General features: G+C 35.8%; 2 protein-coding genes across 2 annotated transcripts; both read left to right on the forward strand.

The window, feature by feature from the left end:
* The first annotated feature begins 6724 nt into the window (after positions 1-6724).
* LOC108192269 (ACT domain-containing protein ACR10) lies at positions 6725-11935 on the forward strand. The gene is made up of 7 exons (XM_064079808.1): positions 6725-6942; positions 8162-8347; positions 8771-8989; positions 9283-9388; positions 9885-10218; positions 10614-10898; positions 11294-11935. The coding sequence occupies exons 2-7, from the start codon at positions 8194-8196 to the stop codon at positions 11429-11431; spliced, it is 1236 nt and encodes a 411-aa protein (XP_063935878.1). The 5' UTR covers positions 6725-6942; positions 8162-8193; the 3' UTR covers positions 11432-11935.
* A 6346-nt stretch (positions 11936-18281) lies between these two features.
* On the forward strand, positions 18282-20276 carry LOC108228112 (uncharacterized). Its single transcript, XM_017403600.2, has one exon. It carries the CDS (start codon positions 18375-18377, stop codon positions 20133-20135), a length of 1761 nt encoding a protein of 586 aa, XP_017259089.1. The 5' UTR covers positions 18282-18374; the 3' UTR covers positions 20136-20276.
* The last annotated feature ends 808 nt before the right edge of the window (positions 20277-21084 follow it).

Below are 21084 nucleotides of genomic sequence, written 5' to 3' on the forward strand. Positions count from 1 at the left end.
ACTATTTCGTTGTCCACAATAAATAGCTTTCTCGACATATATCATCATACTATCATTCAGTCATGCATCTCTCATCCTATTACGCTGATAAGTCTTAATTGTTTTTATAGCGGAAAAAACTCTCTCAACAGTAGCAATGACAACGGGTAAAACCAGAGCTAACTCAACTAGAAGATAAACTGTATTAACCATCATGAAAGAAAGATTTCCTATACTTTGAAGTCCATATTAATCTTTATCCGCTTCTTATCATTTGGAATGGAGGGCCAAATCATTCTGATTCTTTGTTGTAAAGCTCATGACAAATCATTAGTAATTGTCAAGATAACTTTCATCAAAAGAAACTCCATTGAGTTAGGGTAGTGTCAAGCGTGTGCGTACGACTTATGAGAGTATGTCCAAAAACTTCTTCATATGGGCTCTTTAGCCAAAATTTGAAGAATACGGAGATGAAATGAACTCCAACAAGCTCCTAGCACCTCCTCAAAAACTTAGGAGCTCTATTTGCTTCCTCAATAATGAGGAGCACACTCTCCCTCTCAACTATATTTTATATTATTTTTCCTTGCATGATACAGTTTGTAGGTATGCATATTTTAATAACAGATATAGATAGAGAGCGTGTGTAGGGAATATCGTTGGATATATTGTGTAACTTTACCTCTTAAATAGTTAAGAGTTGATTGTTTATATTATTTTAAGAGAAAAGTTAAGGAGTTTGTTGGAGTTGCTCTGAGTATATCTCTTTGAATGTACTTGTTAATTAGATTCTCTTTAGACTGAGAGCCTTCTTTTCTTTTTTTACAATAAGTCCTTCCCTATGACATTTATAATTCAGCAGAGGCTAAAAAAAATTATATTGACATCACTAATTCAGCGGGGGCTAAAAAAAAAAAATTACACTGTTTTTCCGAGGTTAGGGGGGGCTCTAGCATCCCCTAGCCCCCTCTGGTTCCGCCACTGTTCACCCTAAGCTAGGAATTGACATGATACTACCAGTATGTTCGGCTCTATACAATTCTAAATTCTTAGTCAAAAAGCTTTTATCTCGTGCGCACTACTTGTTTGGAAGTATACCACAAGTACGCGCCACATACCATGCATCAGCACCCAACCAACTCATGTTTATCAGCCTACATCCAGTTTACAAATAGGTTTATTAATTTAATTATTCACGGAAATAAATGAATGAAATATGATATTAAAATATTCGGAACAAAATTAAATGATTATTATTAATTTTTAAATAGTAGTTGTATATATATCAAACTAAGAAGTTAATTTTAAAATATTAGTCGTAACTAAAAATTAATTATAAATATTTTAGAATCGGTAAAAATAACAGCGACAAAAATTATAAAATCGAGGAATAATAATATATTCGTTATTCCTGGTCTAATTAGATGGCTGATTAAGACTATACCAGTTGCACAAATTGATGGAAGATTTCTTTGTCTGTGTTAAACATACACGCTTAATATATTATTATTATGGTATTTGTCATTCGCATCTACATGTTAATATTTTTTTCATTATATTGGATGGTGCGGAAGTTGAACCAACAGAGTCTCAGTCTCCTTTATGAAATCGTTTTCGGACAAGCTCAAGTCCAGTACTAGGGTGGTGACACGTAATATGGGAGGATTTATATATACATATAGGATCTCGGTTAATATTTGTTTTTGTTTGATAGTGATATAATATTTATTTTACAACGTGAAGCCGACGCTCTGGTGGAAAATGATATTTACGGAGGTTGTATTAAATAATACGATCTATATCTTGAATTGTTCCATTATTTGAATTGAAGATTGTGCCGTGACTTGCTAGCAGAGTTTGTTGTTAGCCGGAGGTTGATCATTATAAAATTGTTAGGAAGAAAATTTTGATTTACGACACAAGAGCAACTCCAATGAAGCTCTTAAATACTGGAGTTTAAGAGCTCCATAAAATAGAATATTTTATTCATATATTCTCTATTTATATTTTATTCATATAAAGGAGGGAAAAGTGAAAAAAGAGAGAAAATAATATAAATTTGAGTTTGACTTATTAAATATTTGAATTACTATAATCCACCTCAAATATCATCTTACTTCAAATATATTTCTTGTACAAAAATTTCACATTTAGCTCCTTAATACCACCAACGTAGTATAACGACAGGCCTTAAACATCAACTTGCTGCTTTTAATAATTTCAAATAACAGTAGTCCGGAGTAAATTTTAATGAATATGCTAGAACTCCAACTGAACAATGTGCTTTACTTTGTTTTACATGGTGGAAGAGTGTGAAAGAAGAGCACAAGTTAGTAGATGGTGGGCACTATATCCAATAACCATTGGTAAGATTGAATCTCGACTCTGAATATCCGTGATTTAAAGATTCTACCAACTCTTTCTGACATGGAGATTCCATCCACTGTCAACAAAGTAAACAAACTGAGCAGGCAGATTAGTATAGCATGTCGTTTTAAAGATTATCGAAAGTTTTAAATGTGTACTTACTTTGGATGAAAGAAATTTAATTCTGAGTCATTGTTGTTTGGCTTGCTTAAAATAGGAATACAATTTCAAATAATACATATATATTGTTCAACTAGTGACAATATCGATCGTAACCTTCATATGAAGCTGGAAATGCTAACTATGGATATGGTGTCGGAAAAAGATCGATTTTATATCACCCTTCAATTCGAATTAGCAAAAGTAATGTCTCCTTGCATAATATAGATTCCAAACATTCATGATCCGGATGTGAATGAGTCAAATTACGTCTCCCTCGATCTATTAGTGAACCATCTCTCTAGAGATTGTGAAAATATTGAGAACAGTTCAACAGTCATTATTTAATTAAAATATATTAAGGGAAAAATTAATCATATTGATCTTTCAATACTCGAATAATAATATAGATTTTATTTATTGATGTGCATAATGTATGATGCGTTAACCCTGAAATACAAAGAGTGTGAAGTCAAGGATGAGATGAGTCCTGACCGACAGAAAAATAAAATGAGAGAGCGAGTCACAGCTCTGGATCGGGACTGAGGACTCATATTGTAGACTCTCTTCTCCTTTTTCCTTTTTCTTTTTGTAAGGACCACAGGAATATTAGCCGCCAGCACGCGTCTTATTTTCCTGCCACGTGCTTATTTCGGCAGGCCCCATTCCCAAGATGGAATATAAAACCATGCATAAAACGATTTTACTATCGAGAGAAAAGCAAATATTATACTCTCTGCTTGTCGTTGAGTTTGTATATATTGAAAGATGGTGTTTATGTAAAATATGATTTTGTAATTTATTCCAATTTTCAAATACAAATTTAATTTTTAAAAAGGAAAATTATAGGAAAAAAGAGTTATATAATTATAATTTATATAAATATTAAAATACGTATCGAGGAGTGAACGAAAACGAACGGAGAATATTATGGTATATATTTTTTGTTATTTTTTTAAATGCGCTGTCTTGAAATTTGACATTTGCCTCGTTTCTTTCTCACAATTTCTAATTTAAAAATAACAAATTTGGACAACATTTGCAATTGTCTACATCGTTCTCCGTGATAACATTGTTAGTCAGACAACGCTTATAATTTCTTCTTACCAAAAATCAATACTTCTATTTCGTGTAACTGCTTTAATTTTTTGTTTTTGCATCCAGTAAAAAGATGAAGATGTATAATAAGATGGCTTAACTGAATCACAAAAAGTCACGATGATGATTTCAATTATGAGGAAAGTGTCGTTGGCAGATAATCGAAAATTATTCATTCCTGCCCACTCATTTGTAATGGATCGATATAAGATTAAAAGTTAAAATAATAGAAACGAGAAGATTGAGAAAGTGAAGTGACAAAAAGGGAGGAAAATGAATATTTGTGGGTGTTTGGCCCACTTTTAAGTCGGACTTCTCGACTTATAAGTTAGAAGCACTTATTTCGTACCGTTTGTGTAAGAAATCAAGAAGCACTTAAAAAAAGTTAGGAATACTAGCTTTTGTTTCAGGGTTTCCACTTATTTCTCAAACACTTTAATCACTTATAAGTCTCTTCTTGCTTCTAACTTCTACTCCACTTATTTATTTTAAACAATAAGCACTTATTTTGAACTCATCCAAACGGCCCCTTTGTATAAGTTTAAATACATAGAGAATCAATAGGAAGAAATTCTTACAACCATTATTTCATTTCTAGTATTAGTTAGGATTCTGCAATAAAACTGCACATGAAAAAAAATGTCTTATTTATGTATTATATTTTGAAATTATTTTTGAACAAACACAACAATAAAAAAACATGCATTTAAATTTATATCCTGAATATCATGAAAAATGTAGAGTTCTGTGGCAAAATCTTAGTATTGTTCTATTTTAAGCACTAGTTTTCTCTTCACGATCTTATTTATTTTTATATTCCATTGATACTTTTGAAATATTGATCTAATGAGAGTGGAGATGTGATTGATTTTATATATATCAATCCCTAAATTTAGCAAATTTCTAGAAAGAAAAATATAATAAATTACTATCTTCATCCCAAATTAGATGAGCTAGTTGACTTTGGGCACGTAACTTTAAGTGCAATGACCATATACTTTCGAAATATTTTTTTTTTGTTTTTCCTTTTGTAAATAAAAATTTCATATTTAAATTTTTATTTGCAAAAATAAAATTTTAAAAATAAGTCATGTAGCTATGTGGTCAATGAATTTTAAATTGTGTGTCCTAAGTCAACAAGGTCATCTAATTTGGGATGGAGGGAGTATAACACAGACTATAAGAACACCAATGAATAAGTGGAATAAATATATTTTATACAGAATATACAAATTAGATATTGATTGAAACTAATTTAAAATGAAATAAATAAAAATTATATTCACTTTTTCCTATTATTTGGTAATCAAATTATAAGCTTCATTCCCGACAAAAAAATATTAAATAAAATTATAAACTTCATTACACTTCATTTTCTCAATCATGTAAACATAACCTTAATTATCATTGTGAGTTAACAAATGAACCTTCACCTATCGGAAACACTGTAGCACTGGGCTCCATCATCAGAGACACTTCTGGATCTAAATGCTGGGGACTGGAGGGGCCAGTGAATGGTCTTTCGGAGGAGCAGGGTATCATGGCGGCGATCCAAGCGGCATGTGTGTATGCTGGTGAAAAAGGGCCGGAGCCTATCCACATTGAAACAACGAACGTCGGTATCTTCGAGTTGGTCAGTTCTCAAGATCAGCATGTCATTCCTGACGAGCTGCTGGAGGCATTCCGACTTTTTAATACTCTTCATGCTAACAACGTTGATAATGTTGACGGCGCAAACCCTAGGCGCATATCTTGGATCCCTCATCACATGAACTCTGCTGCAGTCTACATGGCGGAGCATGGTTTGTCTAACTTAACTGAGATGGTGGAGCTACCAGGCCCTCCACCTTGGGTAATCTCCAGTTCTTCCTCGACCGAGACATGGGACATGTTCTCCCAAATCCTGAGATGGTGATTCTCCCGAACTTAGGGCTAGGTGAGGTTGAAGATGGCATCCCGCCTCCTCCTGTCAAGCATTCTTTCGACGACCCTGTTACGAGGAGAATCTCTGGAGCTGTGCATGATCGTAAGATGAAGGGCCCCATGCTTACTAGTAACTCTTCTCTTAAGGGATGCTCTTCCAAGGGCTGGGAGATAGAAGCTCCCATCCCCCTTCTTCTCGCCAAAGGTAAAGACATGCTGTACGGGGGTTATGCTTTCTACAGTAATGGGAGCTTCTCTAGGAAAGCAGTTGAGATACTAGAGTCCGAAATGCTGGCTGAAATCTCCCCGGTATTTGCTCAGAAAAATGTGAACCTAGAAGCTCATATTGGTAAAGGTCTGTTGGCCAAAGATATCTTAAACTATGCAATGCTTGGCTGCCTTTATGTGGCTGTGGAAACCCTGCAAAAACCAAATTCCCCCAGGATGACTGAGTTAGGAAGCGGGTCTGTGGATGATAAGAAGCCTGTCATCATGCCTGAAGAGAATCATTTCATGCAGGCTGCTGCTGTTGCAATAGAAGATACGCCTTCCCTGCTGCCAATGCCTTCTATTCTGCCAATACTTGACTCTGTGGACGTTTCAACTCTTTCTGAGCTCCCTCTGATGCCTGTCTCCGACCTCCTCGTGGAAATGAACATGTCCTCTCCCACTGTTGGCATGAAACGTCCTCACCCGGAGGGTGATGCATGACTATTGGGTTTATGCTGTTCTGCTGTCAGTTCTTCAATAGTCATGTAGGTCTGCTTGTGTAGTTCCATGTTGTTTCAGTTGCTGTTGCTAGTTGGTTTTCTTTTGTCGCTTAGGTCTAGGTTTCGGTTTAGGTTTTATGCTTGCCAGTTTGTCTCTTCTGGTTAATCTTGAGTAATCTTTCCTGTTGGTGCTTGGGTTACGGCCTAAAGCCTTTTGAGAGATCCCATCTTTGGTTCCTCTCTTTTTGTAAGATTGGTTGAGATTAATACATATTTCTGGCTTTTCAAAAAATAAATAAATAATAATAACTCAGTTCGGCAATAATAAGACTATACAAAAACTGGAGAACCATCCGAACCATAATCGCCGAGTCCACACTGCAAACGTAACAGTGAATGAGTCACCAAATCTGGTGAAAAATCCAACTCCACCAACTAAAGAAAAAGGCAGTAGGTTCTGGTAGTCAAAGGCAAGAGAAAGACCCCAAAACAGATATACAGAAATTAAATGAACAAGTTTGAAAAGCTACACCACCACATGCCACTTGTGATTCACAAGCAAAGAAAACACATCTCTATATCTATCTCCATCTCTCCTTACTCTCTCTTTCTCTCTCTATTCACACACACATGTGGTTTCTTTGCTCACTCCCTCGTTTTACTCTCTCTCCTTAGATGTATGTAACTGAGAAAACAAGAAAGGAAGGTAAAAGCTTTTATCTTTTCCAAGATTCAATCTTTTTTCTTAATATATACTCCCTCCGTCCCAAAAAGAGTGAGCTGGTTTGACTTTCACGGAGATTAAGAAAAATGTAGTAAGTTTAGTTGAAAAGTGGGTAAAGTGGTGGGACCTACCAATATTTAATAATAGATTTGAGATAGTGGAGGAAGATAGTGGGTGTAATAGTGTTTATATTATTATAGAATGGAGATAGTGGAGGAAGATAGTGGGTGTAATAGTGTTTATATTATTATAGAATGGAGATAGTGGAAGAAAGTAGTGGGTGTAATAGTAAAAAGTAGTGTTCAAAAATAGTAAGTATAGTAGGTTCATTCTTTTTGGGACGTCCCAAAAAGGAATAAGGGTCACATAAAATGGGACGGAGGGAGTATTTAATTAATTTTGTTCAGGAAATGATCAAATATATGGTGAAGATGTAACCCACTTGTTATCTTTCTTGTAGGGGTGTTAAACGGATAATTCGGATACGGATCTGCCTGTATCCGGATCCGGATCCGAATCCGAAAATCCATATCCGTATCCGAATCCGAATCCGAAATTTTTTAAAGGATGATATCCGAATCCGGATCCGACGGATATTATCCGAATTCGGATAATATCCGGATCCGAATCTGATTTTTAATCAGAATTTTTATTTTTCTATTAAAATTTCTAAAAAATCATAAAAATAGTAAAAATTAAAAATTAATTTTTAAAAACTGAGTAAAAAAATTAAAATCACTAAAGAAGGTTTATATTAATATAAAAATTAATTCATATTTATCTTTCAATATAAATTTGTAATCTTTAGAATATTAAACTCAAATAAAATTATGATATATGTCAATAATATTTTAAAATTATAAAAAAATTTATATAAATATATTATTTTATGTATACATATATAAATATACACATTATATAGTTATTGAATATATTATTTTATGTATATATATTATATACATATATAATATTTAATATCATATATATTTAATTTCGGATTCGGATATTATCGGATACGAATATGCCTATATCCGTGTCCGTATCCGGAATTGTCGGATTCGGATGCGGATAATATCCGCTTTGTCTCGGATACGGATAATATCCGCTTTATCTCGAATACGAATGCGAATTTTTCGGACGGGTATCGGATTTTTCGGACTTTTTTGACAGCCCTACTTTCTTGATATTTTAATCTTTACAGGAAAGCCAAGATTTTGAGAAAGAAGGGAAAAGATGGGTATCCTATATGATGATATAGTGATAATAAATCAAGCAGAGAAAGAAGGTGAGCCAACTGTGATAACTGTGAATTGTCCAGACAAGACTGGCTTGGGTTGTGATCTTTGCCGCATCATTCTCTTCTTTGGTTTGAGCATTAACAGGGGTGGTATGTTTTTTATTCTTGATTTCCAATTTCACCCTCTTTTTGTGTTTAAATTTTGAAAACTTTGTTGGGTATTTGAATAATTTACCAATTAAGTTTTCAATAAGAGATTGCTATCTGGGGTTGTGGGTTTGTGAGATGTGATTGCTTAAATATCATTGTTGGGCTATGTACATATTGTTAGCCTTGCTTTCAAAGGGACTTTAAAGCTGGACAAAAGAATCATTTGAGTCATGGTAATTATATTGATGTCTTTGTTATCTGTAAAGAGTTTTGTACCTCCTAGCTCAATTTTATATCAGGTTTCAAGAAACTGAGTATATGAATTGCAGAATTGGTACTTTGATTCTGCTTGTGTGTGTGTGTTTTATATTAGACTGAGTAAAAGATACTGAATTGTGCCTTCTTTTGATTGTGATGCTGAAGATGTGTCTACGGATGGGAAATGGTGTTACCTTGTGTTCTGGGTTTTCGGAAAACAAAATACAAGATGGGGTCTATTAAAGAAGAGATTATCAGAGTGCTGCCCTTCTTGTTCTTCAGCTTCTGGAATCTCTTTTTACAGGACTGATTTGGAGCCACCAAAGCCTTCGGAAGTGTTCCTCTTGAAGTTCTGTTGCCATGATCGAAGAGGCCTTTTGCATGGTACATCTATAAGAACCAGTAACAGTGCCTTAATAAATTATATATGTACTGTGAGCAGATTTTGCTGATCTAATAATGTGATGTTGCATATGTCGAACAAGGGGGTTATCATCATTTATTTATCATGTTCTTTATTATTTTGTATACTGGCAAGAAGCTCCCATATTAATATCTGTATCTATGCTGGTTGCCCCAGTTCTTTCTACCATCAGCATGTATGTGGGTTCATTTGATCTCGTTAATGACTTATCTTCATATAATTTACGCCTCTTACATTGAAATGTAATTCACAGATGTAACATCAGTCCTCTGTGAGCTTGAACTCGTAATAAAGAAAGTTAAGGTGTCTACCACACCTGATGGGAGAGTGATGGATCTCTTTTTTATTACAGATACAAGGTAAGTTCCCAACGGTCTTAACTTGATGTTACACATGTTCTATACTTGCTACTGTTTCATGATTGCGTACTTTCTATTCATTCTTAGGAGCGGAAAAGTGTGTGTGAGTGTGTGCGTCAAGGACAGACCATCATAGCCAATTCAATTGGCTTAGCCATGCTACAGAGCTATATATTTCATTGTAGTAAATGATTATTGATTGTTGATTTCCTTAAAATTCAAATGATTACATAGACATGGAATTCCGCTCGATCAGCAATAAATCATAAAATTGGTAGTCTGGAACAAGAACTCCTATATTCTGAATTTTCCCAACAGATGCACGTGTCTGTTAAATATATATTGCGTGTATAACAGAAAGTTGGCCTAGTATCCTTTATATTTATTTCTGTGTTCTTTAGGGCAGGGCGTCTTGTTATGTAATTAATTACTTTGTCAAGGAGCTATATTAGTTTCAAAACCGAACTTGAAACTTCTCCTACAACTGTTTTGTCAGGGAACTACTGCACACAAAGAAGAGAAAGGATGACACGTATGATAGTCTGAGAGCTGTTTTGGGGGATTCATTGATAAGTTGTGACATAGAAAAAGTTGGCCTTGAAGTTGCTGCTTGCTCTCAGTTTCCCACTGTGCTTCCTCCAGCACTAACTGAAGACATGAAGTTAGAGATGCTCGATCCTCAGAAAAGTGGACCTGCTCCTTCACATAATGTTACTATTACGATGGATAATTCCCTCAGTCCTGCCCATACCCTTGTTCAAATCGTCTGTCAGGATCACAAAGGGCTCTTGTATGATATTATGAGAACTTTAAAAGATTACAATATCCAGGTAAATAATGTCTTTTGCTTCTTTGAGTTGGTGTAACCATTATTTCAGTATCACCCTATTGATGCATTAGATAATGGATATCCTCCTATGGCAGATTATTAGATTGTCAGTGAGTGTTTAGTCGACTTTTGAGCAATAATCCTGTTACTGCATACACAAGCACCTTTGGTATTGTAGAATGTAGACCGTTGTTCTTGACGATTTAAGTTTGTGATCTTATATTTTGCCCAAGTTTACCTAATTTTATGACTGATTGACTGTTATTTGTTAAATAAAGGATCCTCCATGATAGGATGTTCATATGCTTGTATATGATGTTCATAGTATGCTCAGTATTTAATTCTAACAATGGATTTTCAGCTTTTTATACTAAATGTTTCTCTTGATTATGACAGATTTCTTACGGCCGCTTCACTACAAAAACGAAAACAGAATGCGAAGTGGACTTATTTATTATGCAAGCTGATGGAAAGAAGATAGTTGATCCAAGCAAGCAGGGTGCATTGTGCTCTCGTTTGCGTATGGAACTGTACCGCCCCCTCAGGTTAGCTCTAGTAAGCCGCGGACCTGATACAGAATTGCTAGTTGCAAACCCTGTGGAATTATCTGGAAAGGGTCGGCCACTTGTTTTTTATGACATCACTCTAGCTCTCAAGATGCTAGACACTGGGATTTTTACGGTATTCCTTGCTTCTTATCCTCTGTTCTTATGTCACAAACTTTTACAGCTTTAAAATTCACTGTGATAGACTGAATTATGATACAGGCTCATCAACTGAATGTTGTAATTTTAAGTGTAGCATTCTTTGATTGTTTGTTGTTAGCGTACTCAAATTATAAGTATTTCCTTAAAAACTATGGGTTCACAGTCCTTAATTGAGTACAACTTTTCTATATTGGATGCTCTTTCTGTTATAGGGCTCTCTATATCGGATACTCTCTTCTTCCTGTGAAAAAAATACCTTTCTCTTGCATTTTCTGGTTTTTCCACCTTTTGGCCATAGATTTTTTTTTAATCATTAGTAGAATTCTCCACCCTTTCGATCTTCTTCTTAAGCTGTGTTTACATCTACAGGCTGAAATTGCAAGGCACATGATTGGAGACCGCGAATGGGAAGTTTACAGAGTTTTACTTGACGAAGGGGATGGCTCATCTATCTCAAGGAACATGATCGAGGAAGCAGTTCGAAAGATGTTGATGGGTTGGGAGTGATAATGTATGAAGACTGTAGGTGTGTCTCCATTTAGTTGACATCCGATGTGGTGATGTACAGTGGAATGGCTAAGCCGTACCAGGTTAAGAACTTTGGCAAGACTAACTTAGCAATATAGCAAGAAGAAGATTAATAGGTAGTTTGTAGCAAGGAGATAAACAAGAACATGGTGAATATAGTCTCTCCAGAAATTCATCCTCAGACCGGTAGTGTAACATTGTATATCGAAACAATCCTGCAGATGGGAAGACGCGGCTTCACATATATGTTTTAATTGCCTCCTGTGGGAAAGCTTGACCTCAAACCTCTACGTCCTGCATATTGTAAATATTTTTCTTTCATTATGTATCATTGTACAAGAACAAGAAGATGGAGGGGTTAGTACTTCAGGATCAGATAGAGATGCCTGGAATATGGCACTATAAATACCTTTTGTATTTGCAGATGTCAAATGATATGTATGTAAATATATATATGTATATGTAGAGTATGTCAATTTTATATTTTGATGTGTTATCACCTGCATGGTGGATTTTCTAGTTTGATATAATCTTTAAACTGAAGCTATATGATCTTGGGTTGTAAGATTAAATATCATAATTGAGATGGTCCAGTTTTGATTGTGGTTCGAGTGTCTAATTCCGAATTTATGATCAAGAATTGTACATTTTTTTGGTGAAAAATGACCGCAATAGCCATTTCTTTTAATGAGATTGACCAAAATAACATTTTGATATAGTGCTCACTTTGCACGGATACCCCATTTTGCATTAGATATTCTTTGTGACAGGCATGATTTAGGATATTCATTTTAAAACTGTGTTTGACACTACTCTATACCATTTAAAATTTTTAGAAATAATTATTTGATCAATTTTGTTCAAAAAGAAGATAAAATTAGTTTTCATTCTTTTAGTAAACTACAGAGAATCCAGATTTTAACTTACAAATTAGAATGCAATTTAACACACCAACAATATGAATATCATGTTACTTGTAACTGACACTCTTTTGATATCAAAACACACAAGGAAATCAACCACATTGCATTACCATTCATATTTCAATTTCAAGCCAAGGACGTCGTCTTCCGATCAGTGACCACAGCCGACGGATACGTTGTTATATTTGGTATTTTCTGAAAGACTAATCTGTGAAATGCATCTCCAGGATTTCGGCTAAATGCACTTCGCTATTTTACGATTGCTGAGGAAATTCTTGGTGACCCACAGACCGATAATTTATTATCAACCCGTTACTGAAAAAGATTTGAAAAAAAAGAGAGATTACATAATATTTCTGTTTTTCATATTGATGCAGGAGATCAATGAGCTAAAAACTCAAAATCTAATGATGGAGGTTCAAATTGCACAGTTGGCTAGTTCTTCCACTACATGGCAAACTGAATCCCCCTCACCCTCTCCATCTATTCAACCAGAGATGGGCATAAATACTGTCATACTTGCAAGTGATGAAGAGTGTGATAATTTCTCGATCTGTGTTGATGATGTGCCTACTGATAAAGAGGAGGATCGTGCCATATATGATGAAATTGATGATGTTGTTGTTGTAGACCACGTGCTTGATGATGGGGTTAGCGAGGAAAGCAATGCAAAATTGGTTCTTGTGTCTAATCCAACATATGTGCCTGAAATACTAATGCTTACTCGGATGGATGACATGACTAAAGTGGATCAATGGTTTGATAATGATAAATTTGCTTTTACTCCAACCTCTACTCTTGTGCATGAGAATACATGTTTCAGGGTTGAAGAGATGTCAAGAATTGTCCTAGGAAATCTTTCTCAAAATTTGGTGGGTGATCTATTCCAAAAGGCTCTTGTACTTAAATTCTCGGAAGATGGGGAAAGTGACACTGATCCCTTGTTCATTGATGTACAAAGCCAAGAAATTCAACTAGCTCCTGAGAAAGTGAGGAGTTTCGAAAAGCCGCCACCTGAGCCTCCACCTCGTGTGAATATTCAGGGGGTTTATTTTTCTGGCTGTGAATTTTATCGTTGTTTTGTCACAAATTTCTCCAAAATTTTGAAATCTCTTGCTCAATTATTATTTTTTAATGTAACAATTAAATTTAATAATGCTTGTTTGGAGAATTTTTGCAGGATCAAAACAACTAATTATATTCATGATATTATTAGTGGCGGCGAGGTTTTGTTCGAGATGGTGGATACTCCACGTTTATTTCTACGTGGTTTGAAAAAGTCAAGCTAGTGACTTTAAAAGAGCGCTTCTTGGGAGGCAACCCAAGGTCTCTGTAAGTTAATTATATTATATAATATATTTTTGTAATTTTTTTAGGATTTTAGAATTTTTATTTTTATTTTTATTTTTTTACTCCCACGAGATGCCTTGATGAATTTTTATGGAGTGTTTCAGGTAATTTATTAGCTGAGAGAATAATTTATTTAAAACACTCAGTGTTTTATTTAAATTTTGGAAGAATTATTTTTGAATAAAAAGAAGAAGAAAAAAACAAAAAAAGTAGGGGCGTGTATTTTCTAAAAGCAATGAGGTAAACTGGCGTTTTCCTTCTTCAACTCCGCGGTGCAGAGCTCCTGGCTCTTTTACGCGCACAAAGCAGACTGCTAATACCGCCAATCACTTTTTATCGCACCGGCGTATAAAGTTATCCAAAAATATAAATTGTCCTCGGCTTCAGCGCTGCATGTACATTAAGTTGTCATCTGGTCCTGCGCCTACTGCCACTCGGGCCAATGCCCAGTCCACTCCAGGAAGTCAAATAGCACCCATCTTATTTAAGAACCCACCTTAATCATGTTGCCCACGTTGTTTGCACACAGCATAGGCTCAGCTAATCAAGCAGGCCCGCAGTCATAATAGGCCCGCTATTTCTGAGTGGCAGCCCAGCCCATTAGCGTGTGACCAGTCCATTCAAAGTACGCAGCAAAGCCCATTCTTGAAGTCCAGCACCTGATATGCATTCTCCAGGAAGCATTTTGTGTGAACAGGCAAAGCTGCCACTTGCTGGATATATCAAAAAGATATGGTGCAGCTGGGAATTGAACCCCGAACATCTACAGAGCAGATTTTAAGAGTAACTAACCAACCATTGGAACAACTACTCCAATTGTTACATGGCTGCAACCACTTTCATAAAACTCAAGAAGTCGGAGCCAGTTCAGAATTCAATAACCATTGACACCTCAGGGGAGTTTTCTTTTTCAACTTTTATTATATTAATATATTTATATATATGTACCATATTTGTTCATTGAGGACAATGAACCACTTTAGTGTGGGGATGGTTTCTCAATGTTAAAAAAAAATAATATATATTATATATTATAAAATCCAAAAAAAAATAGAAAAATTGTATATTGCCATGTCTTAAATTTAGGAAATTCATGTTAGTTGCATTTAAATTAGAGCATGTAGTTATTAATTTTGTATGCATTTTTTTTAGTAGTTTCTTTTATTTCTTTTAGCTTGCATATTTCATTTGTTGTAGTATAGTGGTAAGTATTCCCGCCTGTCACGCGGGTGACCCGGGTTCGATCCCCGGCAGCGGCGCCAAAAACTTGATGTGTAATTTTATAACTAACCGCAAGCGCACGGTATCTATCGTAGTGCAGACCCGCAAATGCGGGTCGTATCCTCAAGGAGACAGATGCTATCAATTTTATTCAGTTATATTCGATTGTTTCCGGAACAAAACGATTATTAAATATATTTTAAATAACTAAATTACACTAACTAAAAAGACACTAAAATAATATATTAAAGTCTAGGGCAATCAGGTCCACCATGCTCACACAATGACTAGCTCTAAGCTAAAGCAATTAAAGTGGTCAAATAACAAGAGTATGTTAATCTCTCTCAAGCATCAACACTCTCGAAACATGATTACACGTATAATCACTTTTAGTAATTCAATTGATCAGGTAATTAAAGCAAGGTTAATCTCTCTCGAGTATTAACGCTTTCAAAAATCCAATGATGCTCTCGCACTCAAATTCAATTCTGCTAATTGTATGTGTGCCTCTAGTAGTATATCTCTCGATCATACTCCTATTCGCATAGAATCAATTCATGATATCGGCCGATTACATAAATTAATATTGAAACATATCAATTAGAATTAACCAATCAATCAGATCACTGTAAAATCATGCCAACATCATAGTGCAAACATGGCTTCCCCTTAAGCCCTAGAACACACTACTCAATAATAACTAAACAAGTAAAACAATTAAGACAATCAAAAGACATAATAAAGCTAACAAGAAAAGAGAAGAAAACTATAGATTAAAACCTTTAACCTCCAATGTTGTCACATCCATGGAAGTCATGCCTCCTCATAAGTCTCTCTAACTAACCCTAATTCTAATCTAATATTGTACAATGATAAAAACTAGTCCTCCCTCTCATAATATATGTCTTTTAATATTTAAAATATATATATAAATAAAACTCCAAAACCAAGTAGGATTTAGTCTCAAAATTCGCAGCTTTCTGTTCTGTCCAGTTTTCGGGCTTTTCCAGTTGGACTTTGCATCTTGGACCACTTCTGAATTAAAGGAAATATCAAGGGCTTCGCGTGGGCTGTAAGATCGTCCAAATCCGACATCTGGAACTCAAGATATGGCCCAAACAGTGTAGAAATCGGGTAAAACCCAATAAATCCGAATTTTAATAGAAATTAGCTCCAAAGTAGCTAATTTATCTTCAAATCCTTCTCAACTTGGAATTCTTTATTTCCTACAATAAAACAATAAAATCTATTAAATAAATATCCAAATCAGTGCAAAATATAATTAAATATGAGAATAAAATCATATAGAATATATATAAAAATATATTCTATCACATATTAATGATAATGTTGGTTTAGGTAATTTTCTATATTTATAATTTTTAGACTATTGGATAGCCAGTATGGAAGTAGAGTTTTGGGAATGAACGGCAATATGGATGCTTCACACAATGTGTGTTGAATAGTGAGTATGGAAGTAGGCGTTTTGGAGATGAATGGCCGTAGGGGTGGGAAATAAAACTTGAAGCTAAAAACCATGATCGTGTATTCGTGTTGATGTAGGTAAAAATTAATTGTTAAAGACAGAGATGAATGATAGAAACTGAAACAATTCACAGAGCTCACAATTTTGAAAAATAAGCAATTTTTTTAGTGTAATGAGCTTAATAAAATGATTGTCTTTGTCATACCAAAAAAGGGATTCATGAGCTTCGAAAACGAAAAGAGGCAAAGAAAGTATTAAGGGCAAATATTGTAGCAAATTCAGTAGTTGCAACATCAGGTGCTCAGCAGCCATGGAGCTCCAGACATAATATCTTGTTATTTTGAATGTGCGCTACTTGCCTCATCCTCAGTGAGATGTTGCAGACATTTTCCCTTCAAATTGTAACAGTGATCTGCTTGTCGTGGCAAAACTCTCGTTCTGCACGTTTGTTTTTGAGGTGTGGGGAGGAGGGCGATCAGGTCTGACAATGCTCCTGTCCATTTTTTGCGTCAGTGCAGAACCATTGAAGCTGATTTATAGTGTTAGTAACTTTGAGGAGTGTGGGAAGGAAAAGTGAGACCTGAGCTTTCCAGATACGCGTTCACGTTAATTCAGCCATTTGTTCTTCACAATTGTCAGTTGATTGCCACAAATTCCCACTTTCTGGCTAGCATCAATTTTCAGTTGAGGACACCCCTAACAATAATGAAATCTGCCAGAATTAACTGTGACACAAGGACTCACAACTCACAAGTCCGCAGATAGTAGCAAGTGTACTGTGGTAGATTGATCAACTAGAAATTAACTGATTGCAGAAGTATCGTGTTTGTTTTTTCTGGATTGGATATCCCATTCAGTTGTCCGATCATTACACATTACAACAACGATTTGACATATAGTGTACGATTTCACTCAGTCAGCTCTGATTACCTGCATTAATGAAATGAATTATGTGACTAATAATTTGTTGCAACAACTTGTTGACAGCAGACAATTCGGACACCATGATTAGAAGTGACATTACCCTCTAACAAATCATAAACTTTAAAAGATTGTTAGATTGTAAACGTTTGATTGGTCTCCACCATAGGGTAGTAGCCCGATCCCCTCATTGCACTACGTCTGATCATGACATGATCGTCGACTTGTCTACTTACAGTTCCACTTCCAAAAAATTTCTCTCAAACATTGACTTCCGTGTGATCATTTGCAATTCTTAAAAGGTAGAAAGCTACTTGCATCATGCTTAATGATACACAAATAAAAAAAGTTGGGTAGTCGTGTTTATCGCTCAATCATATCAGATTGCTGAGTACTACTGAAGCTTGAAGATTATCCAGAACATCTGAATTTGCATTGTCAGATTACACCAAAACACTTCAATTTATGGACCAGAAGATTCTGGCCGAGCTTAAATGGCTAATCGTTATATGTAGCCACAAAACCAGTTAGGAGCTTTGGTCTATTATCAGGGCCCGATGCTCTCTTGAGTGGAATTCATAGAAGGCCGAAAATCACGTCCACTAGCTTTTATCATTGCCGTATCGCGTAATCTTTTGTTTGTATCAAATTGTGTACCAGAAAATCATCAACTTAGGTCCCGTTACAGGCTTGCCCACACACTATGCATTTGGTCTTTTCTTCAAAATTGATTCCAGGGCCGCAGCTTAAAAATTCCACCTTCATTTTCGTAAACCAAAAGATTAATTACTTGTAAACCTCAGTGAAACTTAGATATCGTGTTTAAATTCTTAAGTATCTGACTTCTACTTCCATGATAATTAATTTTTCAAACACGACAAGAAAATCAGGACCACGCGAACCTCCTCTAAATTCATAATATTTCTCTTTTTTTCTCTTCTTTCAAGTTTCACAGATCGAAAAAACACCACTCCTCCCCCTCTATATATAGAAGTGAGCTAGCTAAGTAGCTTCCATAAAAATGACTGAGTTTAGCAGCGGTGGCTCGAGTTTCAAACAAATGAGGAGTTTCAGCTTTCAAATAATCACCGGGAGATGGTTCATGGTGGTTGCTTCCTTCTGCATCATGGCCGTCGCGGGGGCAACCTACATGTTCGGTCTTTACTCTAACGAGATCAAATCATCTCTCGGTTATGACCAAACCACCTTGAACCTCATCGGTTTCTTCAAAGACTTGGGTGCCAATATTGGAATCATTTCCGGCCTAATCAATGAAGTAACCCCGCCATGGGTCGTGCTTTTCATTGGCGCAGTCATGAACTTTTCGGGTTACTTCATGATATGGCTTGCTGTTGCAGGAAAAATAGCCAAGCCTAAAGTATGGCAGATGTGTTTGTACATGTGTATTGGCGCTAATTCTCAGACTTTTGCTAATACGGGTGCATTAGTTACATGTGTCAAGAATTTCCCCGAAAGCAGGGGAGTTGTATTAGGCCTTTTGAAGGGCTTCGTAGGGCTAAGTGGCGCGATCATCACACAACTCTACCATGCTCTTTACGGAGATGATTCCAAGTCACTCATCTTGCTCATTGCTTGGTTACCCGCGGTTGTGTCCTTCGTATTTCTCAGAACTGTTCGCATAATGAAGGTGGTTAGAGTATCTAATGAGCTCAAGATTTTCTACAATCTTCTCTACATATCTCTCGGCTTAGCTGGTTTTCTAATGGTTATAATCATAGTACAAAATAGTCTTAGTTTTACGAGGGCTGAGTATGCCGCAACTGTTTCAGTTGTGATTCTTTTACTTTCGGCTCCACTTTTGATTGTCATCAAAGAAGAGTGGAAAATATGGAAACTCAAGAAACAAGTGTCTGGAAATGATCATGATCAAATTCAAGTGATCGATGAAAACCCACCGTCTCCAGCTACGACGAATCATCCTTCGACGAGCCCACAAAAATCATCCTCATGTTTTCGCAATGTTTTTAAGCACCCCGAACGCGGCGATGATTTCACAATCCTCCAAGCAATTTTCAGCATCGACATGATCATTTTATTCTGCGCTACGACTTTCGGCGTTGGAGGAACACTCACGGCAATCGATAATTTAGGCCAGATTGGAAAATCACTCGGCTATCCAACCAAAAGTATCACCACCTTCATCTCATTAGTCAGTATATGGAATTACTTGGGTCGGGTTTTCTCCGGATTTATGTCCGAAATTCTGTTGACGAAGTACAAGTTCCCCCGTCCCCTGATGCTCACTCTCGTCCTACTTTTCTCATGCGTGGGACATCTCCTCATCGCTTTCGGCGTGCCCAACAGCCTCTACTTGTCATCCATAATCATGGGGTTCTGTTTCGGAGCTCTGTGGCCTTTGATCTTCGCGATCATTTCTGAACTATTCGGCCTCAAATATTATTCCACATTGTACAATTTAGGCGCTGGCGCGAGTCCTTTCGGTGCATTTATTTTGAACGTCAAAGTAGCTGGTCATCTTTACGATAAAGAAGCGTCGAAACAAATGGCAGCCAAGGGACTGAAGCGTCTGCCAGGAGAAGACTTGACATGCAGTGGAGTGAAGTGCTACAAGGAAGCGTTTTTGGTGATTACGGGAGCAACTTTGTTGGGAGCTCTTGTGTCATTGATCTTGGTAGTGAGAACTAGAGAGTTCTACAGAGGCGATATCTACAAAAAGTTTAGAGAACAGGCTGTCGTACTCGATGCACAAAACTCTGGAACTGCTTCGAGAACCAACGGTACTGCAGAGGCAGCGACTTAAATTAGTAGCGGATGGTTTTTAGATTATTTGAATGAGCTCCTGACTCGGTTTGATGATGATCAGGCAAGTGTTTATTTTGTTCGTGTTTGCTTGTACGCCCGTGTAAAACACAAAGAAAAAGAAGGAAAATTACTTCGCAGATGAGTAATTCTAATCGAAACTTATATTAATATAAATATAAATGTAAACCCTCCGACATAAGATGTAAACCCTCGCACAAAAGATATACAGTACTATTATCTATTTCAAAACAATATTTTTTCTATTTTTTATGATCTGACAAAATTTTGTTAAATAGTCAAAATGTAATTTTATATTTATTTTTGAAACTTAAAAATTATATCATAGAATAGTATACATAATTTTATGAGAGATTCAATTTTAACTAACACCGATACCAGTGTATATATGAAAATATTATAAGTCGAAGATAACATAGAAGTTTTTGAAATTATATTTTTTTTGATTTGATAAAATTATATTGTCGATATTGAATTTAGAGAGTAAGTATTGATTTTGAAATTTGACTTCCAGGGAAAAAAAACCAAATTATCTCCGGGAGATACTGATGTGATACAAGTTGCAATCAAGGTTGTGCAGCAAAGATTACAAGAAGAAATACATTGATGAGCTGCACGTAAATTTCTGGACCGGCAAATTTCGAGAGGGAACAGAAAGTTGCGCAAGTGTTTTGTACATTTCCAAAATCACATCCGACACTTTCTATCTCTTTCTTTTCTTCACAGCTGTGACCTGATTCTGCTGCTGGCAGTTAGAGTGACCATCATCATCTGCACTGCCTGCGTTGTTGCTTGTCCTTTTTCGTCTTTATCTTCAGACCCAATCTTTATTTCCTCATAATAATAATAGTAATGGCGTGCCAAGCTTTATTTTACTTGACTCTCATATATTTTCCACAAAATAAGTCTAATTTCCAAAATAATATATG

The sequence above is a fragment of the Daucus carota genome, chromosome 6 (genome assembly GCF_001625215.2).
Source record: "Daucus carota subsp. sativus chromosome 6, DH1 v3.0, whole genome shotgun sequence".
Lineage (NCBI taxonomy): Eukaryota > Viridiplantae > Streptophyta > Magnoliopsida > Apiales > Apiaceae > Daucus > Daucus carota.

Bases quoted from the DNA above. Each gene is read 5' to 3' on its own strand.
- LOC108228112 (XM_017403600.2), top strand. From the start codon at position 18,375: ATGACTGAGTTTAGCAGCGGTGGCTCGAGTTTCAAACAAATGAGGAGT.
- LOC108192269 (XM_064079808.1), top strand. From the start codon at position 8,194: ATGGGTATCCTATATGATGATATAGTGATAATAAATCAAGCAGAGAAA. The intron at 8,990-9,282 runs GTACATCTATAA...TGTAATTCACAG, and splicing joins TCGAAGAGGCCTTTTGCATG to ATGTAACATCAGTCCTCTGT. The intron at 10,899-11,293 runs GTATTCCTTGCT...TTACATCTACAG, and splicing joins TAGACACTGGGATTTTTACG to GCTGAAATTGCAAGGCACAT.